Below are 17,818 nucleotides of genomic sequence, written 5' to 3'. Positions count from 1 at the left end.
TGTGCCTAGGTAAGTGGAGTCTTGTAGTTCTATGCCGGATCTTTCCCACCCTGGGAATGACATCAGGCCTCTATACATACGCCACCTCCATGCCCTAACATCAGTTTCTATCTAAAATCTATCTGCAACTATAGATGTGGAGCCCATAGAAATCAACATATGACAGTGGGTAGATGTTTTCGGTTGATGAGACCCCATTATTGGACAATGCCAGCCCATTTTACAGAACAGGGAGAATGGTGAGTTGGTGGGGAATCTGCAGTTAGAAGTCTGTATCAGAAGACCAAGTTATTTACCTTTGGAAACAACTTTTTTGTTAAAGACTCAAATTGCAGATTCTTCACCTTTTGAACAGATACCAAAGCATTACTTTCCGAGGTGGTGGGACTGTGGCATGTTTGAGACCAGGAAATCCTGCAGGCCAGATCAGGCACAATGTCCCTCCTACAAGACCTGGCTATCCAGGTAGTAATGCTCAGTGAACGTTTCAAGGGATATCCACATAGCAGCAATTGCAGGTGTTAAAGACTTGCACCATTGCAGTGGTAGTGTTAACTTTGGTGGAATGGGCCCATAAACCTTCATGGGGTTGCTTCTTAGACAGCTCATAACCGATCTTGATGCATAGTACAATACAATTGGAAGATGGTTCTCTTCTGCATCACTTTGCCATTCTTAACTTCAGAAAAAACACAGAAAAGTTGGTAATTCTGTCAGTATTCTCATGAACGATCAAGGGAGAAGCTAATGGCTTTCTTTGGATCAAGACAGGGGAACCTTTTATCTTCATTGGAGGAATGAGGCAGTGTATAGAAATCCAGTAAGGTGATGGATTTCCCTCTGTGAAAGGGTGTAATTAACTTGGACAAAAATGCAGCTTTTGTCTGGAAGATCATTTTGTCTGTAAAGAACGGACTGTACATGGTGCTACTGACAATCCTTGCAGTTTACTCACTTATCTGGCTGATGTTATGGTGATGAGGAAAACTGTCTTGATGGTTAACAGGCGACAATAGCAACTGTTCTTGGGCGCAAAAGGAGCGCATACGTGATAAGTGAGAACAACATTAAAGTCTCACCGCGGCATGAGAAATGGTGTAGGTAGGAACCCTAAAAGAAGTGCATCACAACAACAAAAAGTTTGATCCAGTAAACGTAAAAGGGCCAAAGGTGCCAATAAATGACCTTTAACTGTGGTCACCACTGGAGGATGCTGGCAGACATCCTGACCGACCAAATGGGGAAAGGCCACCCTCTCACAAGCACTAAATGATTACTTGGGAGATTAACTGGGGCTCCACAGGCAGCAGGACGACAGAGTGGGAAGTACTCAAAACATTGCTGAGGAAGACTTGACCAGAGATGAGGCAAAATTGGTTGCATTACAAACTGGGGAATCTACACACACAACAAATAATAGTGAGTAAGAGATATGCAGGTGCATTGCAGACACCTGGGATCATCTGGAGCCATATACACTTAAACAGTACAGACAAAGGCTCCATCTTGCAGGGACTGTGTAGGGAGCACCCAGCCCCCCTAATCACACCCCTATGCACATCAGGTGGCACAGGTGCCACTACTAGAGTAGGTATCGTAGACATCTCCAAACAACACTTACAGAAATGTACCCTTTCTAGAGGGCTTCGAGATTCCACACCTTTACCCACATGTAGCGGAGGCGTTAGATGCACCAATGGATCTTGGATCAGAACCGCCCTCAGTATGCTACCCAAAGCTAAATCTCTGGGAGGAGACTGCTTCCCATTTGAATTCTACCAAATATTATCTGCAACAATAACACAGAGGTTACTAGAGGTGATTTTGGAGGCTCATGATGGAGCGTTGCCGCCTTCCATAAAGGAAAGGGAAATCTGTACGTTCCTAAAACCGGACAGGAATAGGTCGGACCTGGATGGATACAAACCAATAATGTTGATTAATGCAGATATGAAAGTCCTCTGTAAATTAATAGCCATATGTCCCAGGTGGTACATGAGGAACAATGTGGGTTCATCCCTGCAGGGAAATCAGAGATTAATCTCCGACGACTAGTCCATATTATTCGCGAACTGGAAAAATGTGATGAGGAGATGGCACTGGTCTCTGTCAACCTAGAAAAAGCGTACAGTGGACTGGGGTGCTCTTCATACAGTCCTGAGTGCAGTGGGGTTTCGGCCTCAATTACAAGGTTGGATAGAGCTGTTGTATTTGGGCCCAAGGGCCAGGGTGAGGGTGGGCCACAGATCAGAAGCTTGGACACTAGAGAGGGGATGTGACAGGGCTGCCCACTCTTCCCCCTTTTGTTCGCAATAGCCCTGGAGCCTCTTGCGATCTGGGCACGACGGGACTTACAGGAGTGGGGCATTAAATTGGGAGACATAATATCACTATATGCAGATGATGCACTTTTTAAAATCTGACAGCACAGTGGGTTCTGTTACCCATATTGTGGATTCTCTTGGACAGATTCTGTGACAACCCGGGCCTCAGACTTAACAGACAGAAATCCTGTTTGTTCCCTCTAGTGACCATGACTAAAACATCTGAGGCACTCCTTCAGAGCCTGGGCGTAGGCTGTGAGGTGTTACAGCTCAGATATCTGGGGATCAGAGTTGCACACACACAAGAGCGCAGCAATTAGCAATGCAATCTGACCACCCCCCCCCCCTCCCTACCCCCCACCACTATCATTGGATGATTGGGAATAGAATTCGGTACGTGACCTCACACGTACCATCTAATGTAATGCCAGATTTAAATTAATACACAACAACTTCTTACACAGGACATACCTGACTCTCACAATGCTACATCAAATATCACACAAGCAATCAGACAGGTGTCCCCTTTGTACTGCCACAGACTTCCTTCACTTATCCTGGTGCTGCCAGCCAGTCCAAGACTTCTGGAAGCATGTGGTGAATGACCTGAAATGGGCCGCACACCTTGTGCATCCCACAGACCTGCCTACTGGGATGTGTAAAATGCCCTAAGAGACATAGAATGGCATACAAATTTGTTCAGCTGGTGTTAGTGTTAGCTAGGCACTGGGTTACACTCTCTTGGATGGGACAATGATCCCCCACAGGCAGATTCTGGCATAGGGATATGCAGGAACAGGACTTAGCGGACACGATACATATGAAAATTAATAGATGGGATGCGAAAGTGGAGGAAGACCTCCAAACCTGGCAGGACGGATCTGACACACTGGTACACTCAAATGAAGACACCAGTGTTGGTGACAGCTTGGATGACAGAGTATGGGTTCCCCACATGAGGAAGCAAGGTGATATCACCATACAGGGCACGTAGCATGGCACCCCCAGGATCAGCAGGGAGAGACTACTATCATCGTGTATACAATTTACAGTGCCGGACTTGTCACAACATGCCAACTGCATCACTGTTTTGTGTTGAACTGTTTTTTCAAAAACTGAAAAATAAAGGGCTACAAAAAAAATCATGGTCACTGAAAGACCTTGCTGCATCAGTGAAAGTCAAAACAGAAGAATGCCTGATAAACTTGCTTGCAAGGGTTGAACATGATGGGAGGAACACAAAGCAATCAACTTCTCCAGGGTCCTGCATACAGTTTTGTGTCGATGGGCACCTGGCTGACAAAAACACCAACTACTTTTGGAGGAAGACCAAAAGCCATTAACTGTCCCTGTTCAGTCTTTAAGCATGGAGGTGCATGTTGTGCAGGCCCCAGCCATGCTGCTGTGACAGGAGGCTCTCCTGAAGGGCTAGCCGAATCAAGAGGACAAATGCTCATGGCCAGAAGTTCTGAGAACCACACTTTACTCACCCATTCCTGGCCCACGAGGATAACTTAGCGTGGTCTCTTCTGATCTTTTTCAGTACCCTGGGCAGGACAGGAAGGGGCGGAAAGGCATACAAGAGCCCCGACCTCCAGTGCAGGTGAATTGTGTCTCAAAGAGGACTGCCTTGGAAACTCCAACATGCAAAGGCTTGGACACTGCACATTCTCTCCAGTGGTGAATAGATCAAGCCAGGGTTCTCCCTATTGCTAGAGGACAACCTGTGCCATCTCAGAGAGCCCACCATAATCACTTTTCGAAATCCCCAAGGTGCACTTGTCAGGCCGAAGGGGAGCAGTGATTACTGGAAAAGCTTGTGGCTTACCTGGCACCAAAGATAGCATCTGTGCGGCTGCCAGGATGGGATGTGACAATAAGCACACTGAAAATTGAGCACTAACATACAATGTCCTGGATCTAGAGTAAACGGAACTTGGGTTAAGGTGCACATTTTGAACTTGTATTTCTGAGCCAAGAGGTTAAGAGAGTGGAAATCCAGAATGGGACCGAGTCCTCCCACCTTTTTGGCACCACTAAATAAAGGAGTAGCAACCAGTTTGGATCTCTAATGCTGGTACCCTCTCTACTGCTAACTTAGCCAAAAGACCCAAGACTTCTCCTTAGAGTAGACACAAGTGACCCTCCAGGAGTTGTTGCAGTGTGAGTGGCATGTCCAGTGGGGCAGACAGGAAGGGTAGGGAATAGCTATGTTCTACAATTTGGAGCACCCATTTGTTGGACGGGATGCTTCTCCAACCGAGGTGCTGAAAGGTAACTCAACATCCTATCGAAAGATCGTGTGCCGCCGAGGGCAAATTTAAGTGGTTTTCCAGTGACAGTGGGGAGAAATTAGGGGGGGGGGGGGAAGAGCGCGGGTGAGGAGCATTTACAGTAGCATTGTCCCTGGGGCCCTGGACACTGACTGCCTGTTCCCCTGCCTCTACCTAAAAAGAATTGGGAGGGTTACTGCTGCCGTTGCGGACTCTCACTTTGACACCTTTGCTGGTAACTCCGTCTGAAGCCTTGAAAGGTGTTACTGGTGTAGGGAAACTGGCGTGCAGATGGAGCTATGCCTAAAGAGCGAGTTGTGGCCTTGCTCTGAGGAGTGTTTAAGTCAAGTCCACCTGTGTCAAACAGGAGAGAAACGTCAAACAGCATGTCCATGAAGGATTGCTGGACATCTGAAGAGAAGCCTGTGAAGCGTGTCCAGCTAACGTAACAGTAGTGCTGACTGTCCTACCCAAACAGTTGGTTATGTCCAGACTAGACCTCATAACATATTTCGCTGCAGTCCAAGATGAGTTGTTGCAAAAGTATTCTGACTTTAACTGAGACAGCTGACAAAGCCTCTGCCACTTTGTCCCACTGTACATGCCCAAGAAAAAGAGGTATTTGTTGATCTTAGAGAAAGTCTGGCAGGCAAAAACATGCATTAAGTGAATGTTTCAATTCGCTTTGACTATCAGGGGGATTTGTTGGGAAGGCATTAGGGTTCAGCTGGCTGGTGGATGCCTGTACCACTAACCTCGCTGTGATGGGATGGTTAGGTTAAAAAAAATTAAAAAATCTGGGCTCCGGGAGCAGGTCTATGCTGCATTGCTACTTGCCTACTGACTGGTGAACAAGATCCTTGCTTTGCCCAGTTATCTACCAGCACATCAGTCAATGCCTCATTGAAGGACAGAACAGGTTCCAGACTTCTTTGTGCCATGTTCCGGACTTCTGGGATCACATTAGTTTTGACCTCATAAGATGAGGTCTAAGACTTCTGACCTCCTCTTAATCACTGTTGAGAATGAGGCAGAGCTTCTGTTGCCCTAGGCTGGTTAGGTGAAGACAGGCCAAAGTCTGGGTGGTATCTAGACCACTGGTGCCTTGTAGGTCTTCAAAAACGGTCACATCATCATGATAAGCATCACCCTGATCATCATTATTATCAGCATATGTTCAGGATCATAATGGGGTCCAGGGAAAGGATTAATTTCGGAGTCTAATGAAATGATTGGAACCCTGGCCAGTGTCAGTGAAGTCAGACCTGGCAGCATCTGTCTCAGCCTCAGCCTCTCATCTAGTGGTGTCAAAGGTAATATCACAGCTAGATCTGAAAGAGGGATCAGTGTCTGGTCGAGGTTGGATGGAGAGGTTAGAGGCAGGGACGGATCTGCCAGAGGGAACCCAACTGGCATCCATCTCGAATCCAAGGGCTTAAAGGCACCCCAGAGGGACCCGGTAAGGCACCAAAAATTGTCATGGCCAAGTGAACCTCGTAGACCTGTTGTGGTGTTGCTGACCATTGTGGATTGGACTGGGTCTGGACCAGCGTCATGTCAGTTCTGAACATGATACACTTGTTGGCCTGGAGGTGTATGGAGTGTTGCACACCTCCAAGTGGTGGGAGCAGTGAGATGAAGGGGACCCATGCTTGGATTTTTATTTATTTTTTCTTGTGGGATTTCCTGGCCTTACCAGAACCCCGCAGTCTTGACGATGACCACTCATGGGAAGATTGCATCTTTTACTTTTTGAGTTCAGTTTACCGACCTCCAAATGGCCTTCTTATTCATTTTAACACAGCGCGACTTCTAGTCCTGTTTGGTGCTAAGGAACATAAGATAGTCTTCGTGGGTGTCAGTGACTGACATCTGTAATTTACAGGCACAACACAATCTGAATCCTGCTGTTTTAAGGGGTGTCATGCTACACACTGTAAAGTTTTTGAGGGAAAAGATCAGTGGGGTATGGCAAGATGCTGAAGCTCTTTATACACGTCGGCAGCCATGGAAAGAAAGGGAACTGGTATAAGTGCACAGAGCTGGGGCATATTTAGGGGCTACAATGCCATATCCAGGGTGGGCCAGATCTGTCATGGAGCCACAAGATGCCACATACGGACACGCGAGAGATCTGCTACTAAAGATTCAGGATCCAATCTGACGTCTGAGCATATTCACAAGGTGAAGGATCTGCAGTCTGAAGACTTTATCAGAAATAAATGTGCTTGTTTCTTCATACTTTCAGTTGTGTACATTTTAATCTATCACTAAAGGGAGTGTCTTACCTTGTGTAAGAGCAAAACCTGAATTCAGGTGCAGTTTTAATTTATTCGATAGGAAAGGAGAGGGGTGTAATTCTCAGATTCAATCCATAATCTATAATATCTCTCTTATTAGTATCAAATCCCTGGCCAACGCATGTTGTGGGAATTATTTGCTTCTTCAAGGCCATACATTATTGCAAATCAACCACTTGTAAATCCAGTTACAACCCTGTGTGTATCAACTAACGTGGAGGCACTAAGCCTGATAACAGTAGTGCGAAACTACTAGCTAAAGAAGAGTCAACTAATTACCTGAGTAAAATGAATATTTCCACCTTAACGTATAAGTGACGAGTCTAGTGGCATTCAAAGATTTTTGCTCAACCTCGGAATCAGAAGAAATGGAGACCTGGAGCTGCAGAAAGCATGGCAGGCACAGTAGCGGGTATTCTGCCCTCTATCAGAAATACAAGGTAGTCTAGAAACATGTCTGAAAAATAAATTGCATTACTGCCGTAATGTTCCGAACTATCTTGACAAAAAAATGCATGTTGATTCTCTGAAGTTGAGTCTGGAATGTAGCTGAATTCATACCTTTTAACAGGTCTTCCTACCTGGATCTATGAAGAGTAGCTTGAAAGAAAATAACACGATAAACTAAGTGAGAAATTATGTATTTTATTGTGGCATGGAGGGTGTACTGGCGTATGCAGAAACAAGATAAGAGCCATCTGTTCATGCACACCTATTTCATTTTGTTAGTTACAAATGACAGAGGTAATATTTAAGATATTTACAGGACAGACATTTTATACATAGCCATCTTCGCTCTGTGGCACACCTTTTGGAAAGTTATTGTAAACTAATAAAACACTGCTATGTAGTTTACAGAAACATACATAATTATGTTTGCAAATGAGTTAGTTTACAATGGAATATGCTACCAGAAATGTTACAATTGTTCACAAACAATAAAAAGGTGAGTTTCCTTGATTTGAGTGGTAAAAGAAACGAGAAATAAAAACAGAAAAAAAAACACCAATAGGCTTGCTTTAGGACTTCTTATATTCGATTCTTTCTACTTTCACGTCATCTCCAATAAGTTGGTACACGTAAGTGACAACTGTGGATGCCTGGATGTCCATCAAAACGAAGGACGGTATAATGTTGCTAGAAAAGAAATAAAATGTGATCACTATAATACACATACATAATTAGGTAATCATATTAACTTGTATGCTCCACTAAATATTTCAATGAATATTATTTTTTCATACTTTCAGTATTTGCGGTGAACACACAAAACAAATCTTCAGCATTACGGAGCACTTAAGAGAAGAATGTTAACTGCTGCCCAAACATCCTAAACATGAAATTCTTTACATAGCACAATAAGGTAGTAGTACCGAGATTAACTATTGCAGCTGGAGATAATAGCATGCAAATAAGATGGTATTTTACATTACACAGGTTTCCAATTTGGAGGCACGTAGCAATGATGTCATATGCACAAAATGTGTTAAGTATCAAAGCTAGGATTAGAACCAGATTTCCACATTCTAAGGTCATCAACCTAGTTCCATGCAATATCTCCTCTCAATGGCAGTGGGTCAGTGAATCTGAAATTTTGATGTGAATTAAAGGGAAATAATTCACAAGAGAACTATCACATTTGTATCACGATTTGCAGAAATGTAAAATAAACAAGTTTCTGCCATTTGTGCATGGGCAGCATTATTCTATTTTTGACGAACATTTCAGATACCGAGCATGAAACACAGCTGCATGCTAGTGAACAAGACCTGTCCAAAAAAACGTGGGTCGAATTGAGGCACATACTGCCTGTATTTCCAGCCCCAGTGTTAAATCTTTTTAGGCAGCACCCACTAGCCCCAGCCAAGGATTATTAAAAATACAATAACCCATGTAATTCCTCGGGTCCCCTCTTAGCTTTAACGTTGTGTTGTCATAAGTAGGAATGTGCCATTAAACTTAAGAGTTCAACTTCAAAGTTAGACAGCGACGGCCTCCTACATGAGTTGGCTTCACAGGAGTGGGCATGCATTTCGGCAGCATATACTCTTTTAATGGAGAGCCAGGTAGGGAAGAGAAGGGAATGAATCGCCTTATGTTCTTGAATCCAGTGAATTAAAACGACAGGAATTTGACTTAAGCGAAACCGCAGGGCTATAAAATCCTACCATGCATCTAAAGCCCCAGGCCCAGATATGATCCCAAATGATCTGTATATGGCCCACTTGGAGGTTTGAGGTCTATATAGAAATGTAATCTCTAACGCAATCCTACAGGGAATGGAGCTTCCTCCTTCTTGGAAGTTGGCCGACATTATTCCAATATATAAAAAGGGGCAATGCAACGTTCCAGCCCATTACAGATCATTTAGTCCGACTGACGCATTGCAAAAAATCATTTGCAAGCAGGTACTGGTCCAGTTACACGACTGGATGCAAACTAATAGTGTCTTATCAGATCTGAAGGTCGGTTTTTGGAGTAATATTAGCACATCTGATCAAGTGTTTCGGTTCAATAGTATTTACTCAAACATATCAGTGATTGGCAGAGGCAAACTTTATGTTCCCTTTGTCGACTTCCGTGCTGCTTTTGACCTAGTACCAAGGGGTAAGCTGTGGAGGGTGCTCGAAGGGATGGGCATACGTGCAATCCTGTTGGATATTTTAATATAGCTGCACTCAGAAAACTGTGCCAGAGTCAGACTGGGGAAGCAAAGCTAGTTAACGGAACCCTTCAGGATAGACCATGGAGTCAGCCAGGGCTGTGCCTTTGCTCCAACTCTGTTCTCCTTGTACATTAAATGGGTAGACATGGGTGTGATTCACCAAAAGTGGATGGTTGCTGGGTGCCCGCCTTACTTTTAAGGACGACACACTTTTGTTATCAAAATCTCCCTGGGGGTTGCAGCAGCTGTGACTTTAATGCCTTCGGTGAAGAGCGAGGTGCTTGAAGTAAACAGTTTGAAGACTGAATTTATGGGAGTCAGACACACAGCACATAAGAAAATGAAGAAGGTACAAATGTCTGTAGAAAATAATGTAATTGAACAGGTGTCTAGTTTCGACTACTTGAGGAAAAGACTAATGCCTAATTTGAACTTGAATTTGCAACTTCAAAAAACACACTCACTATTAACTTACGAGACGGCAAACAGTCAATTTTTTTTTTTTAAAGGACCACTTTAATGAGGGATGCACCAGCCCTAGAAATATATATAATGTGAAGGCCTCAGGAGCTGCTATGTATGGCTCAGAAATCCGGGGAAGTGGGAACATTCAAATACTGTCAAAAGTCGAAAATAAGTTCTTAAGATCACTTTTGGGACTCCCTGAGAGTACTCTAATAGGGACGTTTTTTTGGACCTGGCCCAAAGGAGAATATTAGAGAAGGTAGAATGTAGAACTGTGACTTATTGGCATGGGCTATGGTCTTCTCCAGCCCATGAACCCTACAGAGTAGGATTAAGAGAAGGTTTTCTCTAGACGACCTATGCTCAGTCTCAAAAGCTGGTCTGAAGAGTGTCTACTGGGGATACTGTGGCAGTTCAACAATGTAACCAGATGCCATGGTACACTAACCAGTGAGGTTTTAGATTGTAAACCATTCCCCAGGAATGAGTCTACAATTGATGAAATAGTGCCCTCCCTTGCATGCAAATTGTACATCCAGTTTAGGTATAAATCATTACCGACAAAGGCTATTTGTAGTAAATGATCAGATTCAGCAGTAAGGGACGACTTATGCCCAGCTTGTGTGGGAGCACCAAAGTTGCTTACTCACATATTATTTGTTTGCCCTTCGTACGTTTCTCAAAGAGCTAAATGGATAGCTCCTCTTTGCAAGAATCTGGCAACTGTAAAGTAGTTGGAGGCATTTCGAATTCTTAGTACAGATACCAGCAGCGTGATGGTTTTTGCCATTTCGAAATATCTTATGTCTGTATGAATTTGGCGCTCCAAGTGCCTTCAAGACAAGGGATAGTTAAAGCATTTTTTACTATAAGGGAAGCGGTTCTGCCCCTCCTTTAGTTCCGTGGAAAATACTGGGGAACCAACCCCATAAATCATAAAGAATCTTTGTATTCTTACAAATGTAGGTTTGGTTTAACTTCTTAACTGATTTTTGCGAGTGTTATCACATGCTTTTTATTTGATTTGATATTTATATAGTAGTTTTATAACGTGCCTAATGGTACCGCGATCTGTGTCAGAGATGTTTTTTTAAGATGGATTTATTGAATAATCCAATTAGAAGTTTATAAAGTGATTTGAAGTGGTGAAACACTGACCGCTGCACCACATGTACAGTGCAAATGAATGTGTTGTCTAATACATTCTATTATGCTCTTTTATTACTTTGTTGTTGCATCCATGCCTTTTTAAAATGATGTTTTTATGATCCTGGAGATCGAAATCAAACTTTTACAAAGAAACAAACAAGTTGGCCTTGTCTCCTATAGTACTTCACCTACTGCTGGCAGCATTGATCCACTTCCGTACTTTCATTCTGCCAACACATAATAAATACACAGTTTTTTGGGGGAAATTAATTGGTGATAAAGTACGTTCAGCAGGTCACTCAGTTTTGCAATCTCTGTAAGCTGGGCATCTGAGCAACTCTGATGGACTCTGGGCTTTTCTTAGAAATCCAAACTGGGAGTTTTGGGACTAGCATCTTTCTCAAGTTGTGTTTGCTCAGAAACTTTCTACACCTGTCTTCTACCAAATGGTTGTAGCAATGAGTGTTTTAGTGACACTCCACATCTGATGGAAGCCATGGCTAGGAGGGTCCCAAAGAGACAGTCTATATTTGAGCAACAAGTGTCTGGGTGCCCTTTGAGTCCCCTCCATTGTCTACACCACCATATCGACGATTGTCTACCTGTAAAAAGGTGGTGTGGGGGGTCGGAGGTACAAGTAGACTGTGGAATCTCAGCTCTGCTTTGCAGTCCTTCAGTTTTTTTTTTCTCATAACATTTTATTGCATGTCCAACACCTTCCAGCCGAAGCCAGACAATAATAGCGCAGATTTACATTACCATGCAAAGGATTAACATTTCTAAACTTCCCCTGCCGACCCCATTCCCCCCCCCCACTTCTCCAGCGCATCTTGTACAGAAAAGTTTTTTTTTTATTTTTTTTTTTAACACATACATATGGTATATTTACTGCACAGCAACAGTCAGTAAGTACATCAGTGTCTGATAGAGGAGACCGTACGGGGGGTAAGAGAATGCCCTTATAGTCCACCCAATTTTGCCAAATCTTAGAATGATTGTATGGGCAGCCCATGCTGGATATATAGGTATCACTAGACCCATACAGTGGTCCAAGCCATGTTTCCAAACACTCAATACAGGGGGCAACACTGCTTTCCCTGCTCTTGCGATGTCCCTCTTTGCTGTGGTGAGGCCCAGCAGCAATAATGCATGCTGATATCTATTTCCCCAAACTCCCTCAGCCACGTGTAGAAGTACTAATTTGGGGTCAAGTGTAAGACTGTTCTAAGACATTCCATAACCCCTTCCCAGAATGATTTCAGTGTGGAGTACTCTCTCACGGAGTGTATAAATGTGCCTTCTGACCCTTGACACCGAAGGCATTGCGGTGAGGCTATCACACCCACGTGCCAAAGGCGCGGCCTTATTGAATATGCCCTATGGAGATATTTCAATTGTATCATGCCTAAGCATGCTGAAATAGCCATCTCACGGGCGACCGCACTGCCTCTGCCCAGTCATCATCATCCAAGATTATATTATCCTTTTACCAGGACTGTTTCTGAGCATCCACTGTGTGGGCTATTAATCAAAGAGTGATAAATCCTGGATGTATTGTGAGCTCCCATATCTCCCTGCAAGAGCTTGCGCTCCAAGGGTGGGAATTCAGGTAGCGTTGTCAAGGACCGGACATAAGGCAGTAGAGCATGTCTTAACTGCAGGTATTTATAAAACTGGGTGTGATGCAATTCTTGAAAGGATTTTAAATGGGTTCCATTTATTACGTCTCCTAATAATGTAACCCCCATCAGGTCCCATCTCCCGAAGCCTTCCAATTGGGCCACCTTCCAGAGAATTGTCCCATGCCAGAAAGGTGTAATTTCCGTAAGAGTACCCCACAGTCCCATACGCTGGTGGGCCTTACGCCAAAGTTTGATCCCTACCTGTGTCACCTTGGTTAGGTAATTGGGCCTCTGGTCAAGTATAACAAGCCAAGTAGGGAGGGTGGTCCTTCCATTTTTGATTTCCCACAACCTCGGTTTAGTGCTTACCAAGGGGAAGAATAAACATCAGGCTTCATCTTCACAAAAGAAGATTTACAAATTCATTAAGCCAACCCCAGCCCCGGATAGGCATTCTCAGGGATGAGGGTCACAGCCAAAAGACCCTGATACATTTCATACATCGATTCTGAAAGTCATCCAAGACTCAAGATTTACCTTGGAGGAAAACATTAGCAAACGCAGCGTTCTCTGCTTGACCAAGAACTGTGGAAAACTACGGATAAAGGTCAAGGAGGCCAAGAGAAGGACCATGGATATTGCAGACTCGTTGCACACTTGCCAAACCAAAATCACGTCTCATCAGAGGACTGCCGATCAACTTGAGGTTCATGCAGATGACGCTGCAGGGAGCTGAGGCAAAACAATCTCCGTTTTGTTGAGATTCTAAAGGGCTAGGAGGACTACAACCCAACTCTGTTCATCACAAATAAGCTAAAATCCTGGGTACCAGCAAAGGACATCTCTGCATGCTTTCTAATGGAAAGAGCCCATAGATTCTTAGTTTCCAGGCTACCGCCTGGGGGGCCCCACCCAGACAATTCACTGCTTACATATTCAATTCTGCTGACAGAGCATTCCTTAGAGCACCTGCATACTGGACACCTGGATGTACAGTCCTTTCGGAGTCATGGTGTTCCCCAACTTCTGGCTTGAAAAGGGAGGTGGGGGGGGGGGGGGGGGTAGGCATTTGGGATGACTTTTGCATGCTCATTCGGGGACTTTCATATCAATTGCCAATGGAGATGCAGTTCATGACTGCTATGGGTGTCGGCAGGAGAGGCTGGTGTTTCAGAGTCTGGATGCCAGCGGCTCCAGAATTCAGAGATTTTCTCCAGGAAGCCATAGATGCTTACTTCACCCCAAATGTAGATTTGGTCACCTCCCCAGGGACACTGTGGGAAGCTTTCAATACCACCCTTTAAGGTGGGATCATCAGTTGCTGTACAGGCTGAAACTGTAGATGCCAACAGGGGTCAAAGACTTAGAGGTGCGCATTTTGAATATAGTGGCAGTACCTCACATCTCACGATCCATCTCTTCTCTGTGACTTAATACAGTCACAATTGTTTTTTCAACAGGTCCCGCTGCATGAGGCATGAACCATGTGGCTCGCTAGTCAGAGACACGTTTACCAACGGGGGGGTGGTGGGGGGGGGGGGGGAACAAGGCTATCCTGGCTTTGCTCAACTCATGCAGCAATGGGCCAAGTCACTTATATTATAGGTGAAAACAGTGGTGCGGTTTGCAGGGATCTCCCTTTCGTTCATAGATTTGTGACATATTACACCAAACTGTGCACCCACTCCAATATCCTGAACTGGCTGACTTGATCTCCTTTTTGAACAACCTCGCTACCCATAATCTGAATGCTGAAGAGAAAGCTTTGCTTGAGGCTGAAGTCACGGTGGAGGAACTGGGTTAGGCTCTGGATCAATTTTAAATCTGTTGAACTCCCGGAACGAAACGGTTTTGCTGTGGAATTATTTTTTTTAAGGCCTCATGGTCACACCTTGGCGCATGAACTGCCCGTTTCCAAGGAGCCTGGGAGGTGGGACTATTCCCACCAGTTGTTCTCCCGAAGTCAGACCTTGGTGCGATTCCTACCAACCTATATCTCTTCTCAATGCAAATGTAAAGCTCTGGTTAAGGTCCTCGAGAACCGGCTGACGACAGTGGTAGGCTCTTTAGTTGACTGTGATCAATCAGGCTTTATGTCCCTGTGAGCCAACAGGCACAACATTCCGAAAGTACAAAATGCAAAAACTTTGGTGGACAGAATGCTTGGGGACCAGGTGCTGCTACTTGTTGACATAGGCAAACCTTATGACTTGGCAGGGGGGGGGCTAGTAGGGTGTTAGGAATGTCTGTTTGCCTTGCTGACTGGGATGAATCTGGGACCCTGGTACATTGTTTGTGTGCAACTGCTATACAAGACCTTATCTGCTCGGGTCCAGATAGGTGGAGCAGTATCTATGCACTTCCTGACAGAGAGGGTAACAGAGTAGAGATGCCTGCTAGCACCCCTGCTCTTCGCCCTAGCCAATGACCTGCTCGTGAAATGTTTGTGACCTGCTGCCTGTGTGAGAGGTCCCGGGGACGCAAAACAGTATTGTTCTGTATGCAGACGAGATCCTTATCTTCCTGGATGAACTACTGTGGTCTGGCCAGCGAGTCCTACAAACCCGGATTGTGTTTGGAAGTTTCTCTGCACTCTAGGTCAAAATATTAAAACCACTGATATACCAGTGGGAGGTGCCCCCCAGTACACCCTAGGCCAAAGACCTGCACATTGTCACCTATGGGTTTCGATACCTGGGTATATAGGTGATAGCACACTGAGAAAGAATACAGGACCGGAACCTGCTGCCACAACTCAACAGATTAATGAAAGACTTCAAGTTCTGTGCTTCTCTTCCTTTATTCTGTTTGAGCCGATTGGCTATCTTTAAGATGATGTCCCTCCCATGCCTGCTTTACCAACTTTAACCCTTTCAGTATCCAATCTCCAGAGCTTTCTTTGGCTGCTTCGATGCACTACTGTGGGCCTTTATCTAGAACAGTCTGCCCCCCCCCAGATTCCCGCTAGCTCAGGGGCCGATTAGGAGTTTGGCGGATGGGAACACCGGACTGCCAAACTCCCGACACAGTGGCCGCCTCCATACTGGCGACCTCCCCGTTAGCCCTATAACAACTTTCCCACTGGGCTGACGGGTGGGAACAAAAGTTCCCACCCATCAGCCCAGTGGGAAAGGTGCTGCAACATTGTCCCCGGCTCATAATAGAGCTGGCGGCAATGCTGTTGCACACAGGGGGCACCAGTGCCTGAAATGCACATGGTCTGCACAGCAGACAGCGTGCATTTTGAGGCTGCTGGGCAGGGGGGATGCCAGCACTTGTTCTCCGCCAGCCTTTTCATATCGGTAGAACAGCCTTTGAACAAGGTTGTAATCAGCAGGGTGGTGTGGATATCAGCGCCGCCCTGGCTGATTACAACCTGCACCACTGTCAGCCCATCAGGATCTGAGATCCTGGCAGAGATGGCGATATGTTGGTGGGGGTCTGCCCACCAACCTCATGATGTGGCAGTTAGACCGCCACAGTCACAGTTGTCCGACAGCCACTGCAAGTCTGGCAGTCCTAGGACCTCCATACTCTTAATTAGGCCCTAGATGTTTTAAATCTATGTTTGATGGGGTTTTGGCAACACCAGATATTAGGTCTTATTACAGTACGTCACACCTTTTAATCTTGAACAAGTGGTGGTGTGGTGACCTGTCATACACATCTGAGGGATGAGCGATGCATGAAGCTCAACTCTCCCACTTCATGTATAGGGGTACAATTTCACAGGAGCTCCCTCTGGCCACGAAAGTGGTCCTTAAGATTTGGGGCGACACACTTGGAACCTGGCCCCATCGTTTGACAAGGTACACCCCTCCTGTGTGCAGACACCTGGCTTCGGCAGTTGATCGATCTGCCTGGTTTTAGATGAACGGATTTATTGGTATTCTTTTTTATTGGTTTTAGACACAAAACAGAAACCAAAAGATAACAGCATGCATAATAAAAGCATGATGTCACAGTGTTCATAAAGTTGTGTTAATTAGACTAATAAACTAGGTGACCTCCCTCTTACGGCCGCTATGAATTTCTTCTCTAAATTAAACAGGGAATTTGATCTCCACTACAGTCAATGTAATCAATAATTGCAGTTTAGGCATGAGCTAACCCAAACATATCTGAACTGGAAGTACTCCCAAAATATAGTCCACTAGAGGCCAAGGTGTTAGTGAATAATCTTACAGATCATAAAATAGCTCTCACCTGTAAGTCACTGGTTATTCACACGCCGGATACATTTGACCACCTGAAGGAGACATGGGTTAGGGATCTAGGTTTACTCAATTAATATTATTGGCATTAGGCTCTGTGATCTGCCAGGGTGGCTGCCATGGGATCTCAATTTCAAGCTATTCAACTGAAATTTCTCCATCGAAATATCACAAGGATGAAGCTGTGTAAAACAATGGATATTCATGCCTTTGGTGCAACACCAATGAGGGAGATTTTTCACATATGCTCTGGAGCTACGCTGTACTTGGGCCCTTCTAGGCGGGGGTGGTGGAGATCCTGGGCTAGAGTCTCCCCAGAAATCCCAGGATTGCTCCATTACACACATAAGAGGATACAATTAGCAATAGGTATAAAAGAGCACTCTTGTGATTGGGAATCACTAAACGTAAAATGGAGGGGTGGGCCATACACAGGGAATTTAACTCAAACCCTGTAGAAGAGGAATCTGGCTGTTTGGCATGGATCTGTGCTCATTTGAGCCTAATGCTGCCTAGACAAAGAAAGAAGGGATTAGAAGGGGTGACCACAGCTGGGACTTGAGCACCATGTAAATATCTGTTTCACAAAAACTCGATCATTTCCATGACAAGTAGGCTGTGAACCGCTTTATAAAAAAAGTAAATTAAAAAATGTTTAAAAAAAGAATCTGCTGAAGTGGTGTGCAGAGCTCTTCCTACAGCCCATATGTTCAAAGTATATAATGCTTCTTGTCAAGGCCGTGCTGTCTCTGGCTAGGCAACGCATTTCTAGAACTATGATATCTGTAGAAAGATGTCTTCTGCTA

General features: G+C 44.8%; 1 protein-coding gene across 1 annotated transcript in view; it reads right to left on the bottom strand.

Annotated features, from left to right (window-relative positions):
* Window positions 1–7,526: 7,526 nt before the first annotated feature.
* Window positions 7,527–17,818, bottom strand: part of VPS29 (VPS29 retromer complex component) — a 33,114-nt gene continuing 22,822 nt past the window's right edge. The window contains exon 4 of the mRNA XM_069214872.1: window positions 7,527–8,034. Coding sequence (XP_069070973.1) covers window positions 7,917–8,034 — 118 coding nt within the window. The 3' untranslated portion in view covers window positions 7,527–7,916. The remainder of the gene's footprint in view (window positions 8,035–17,818) is intronic.

This window comes from Pleurodeles waltl, chromosome 11 (genome assembly GCF_031143425.1).
Source record: "Pleurodeles waltl isolate 20211129_DDA chromosome 11, aPleWal1.hap1.20221129, whole genome shotgun sequence".
In the NCBI taxonomy this organism is placed as follows: domain Eukaryota; kingdom Metazoa; phylum Chordata; class Amphibia; order Caudata; family Salamandridae; genus Pleurodeles; species Pleurodeles waltl.
The sequence above is the reverse complement of the archived record's forward strand: the minus strand, read 5'-3'. Positions and strand labels throughout refer to the sequence as shown.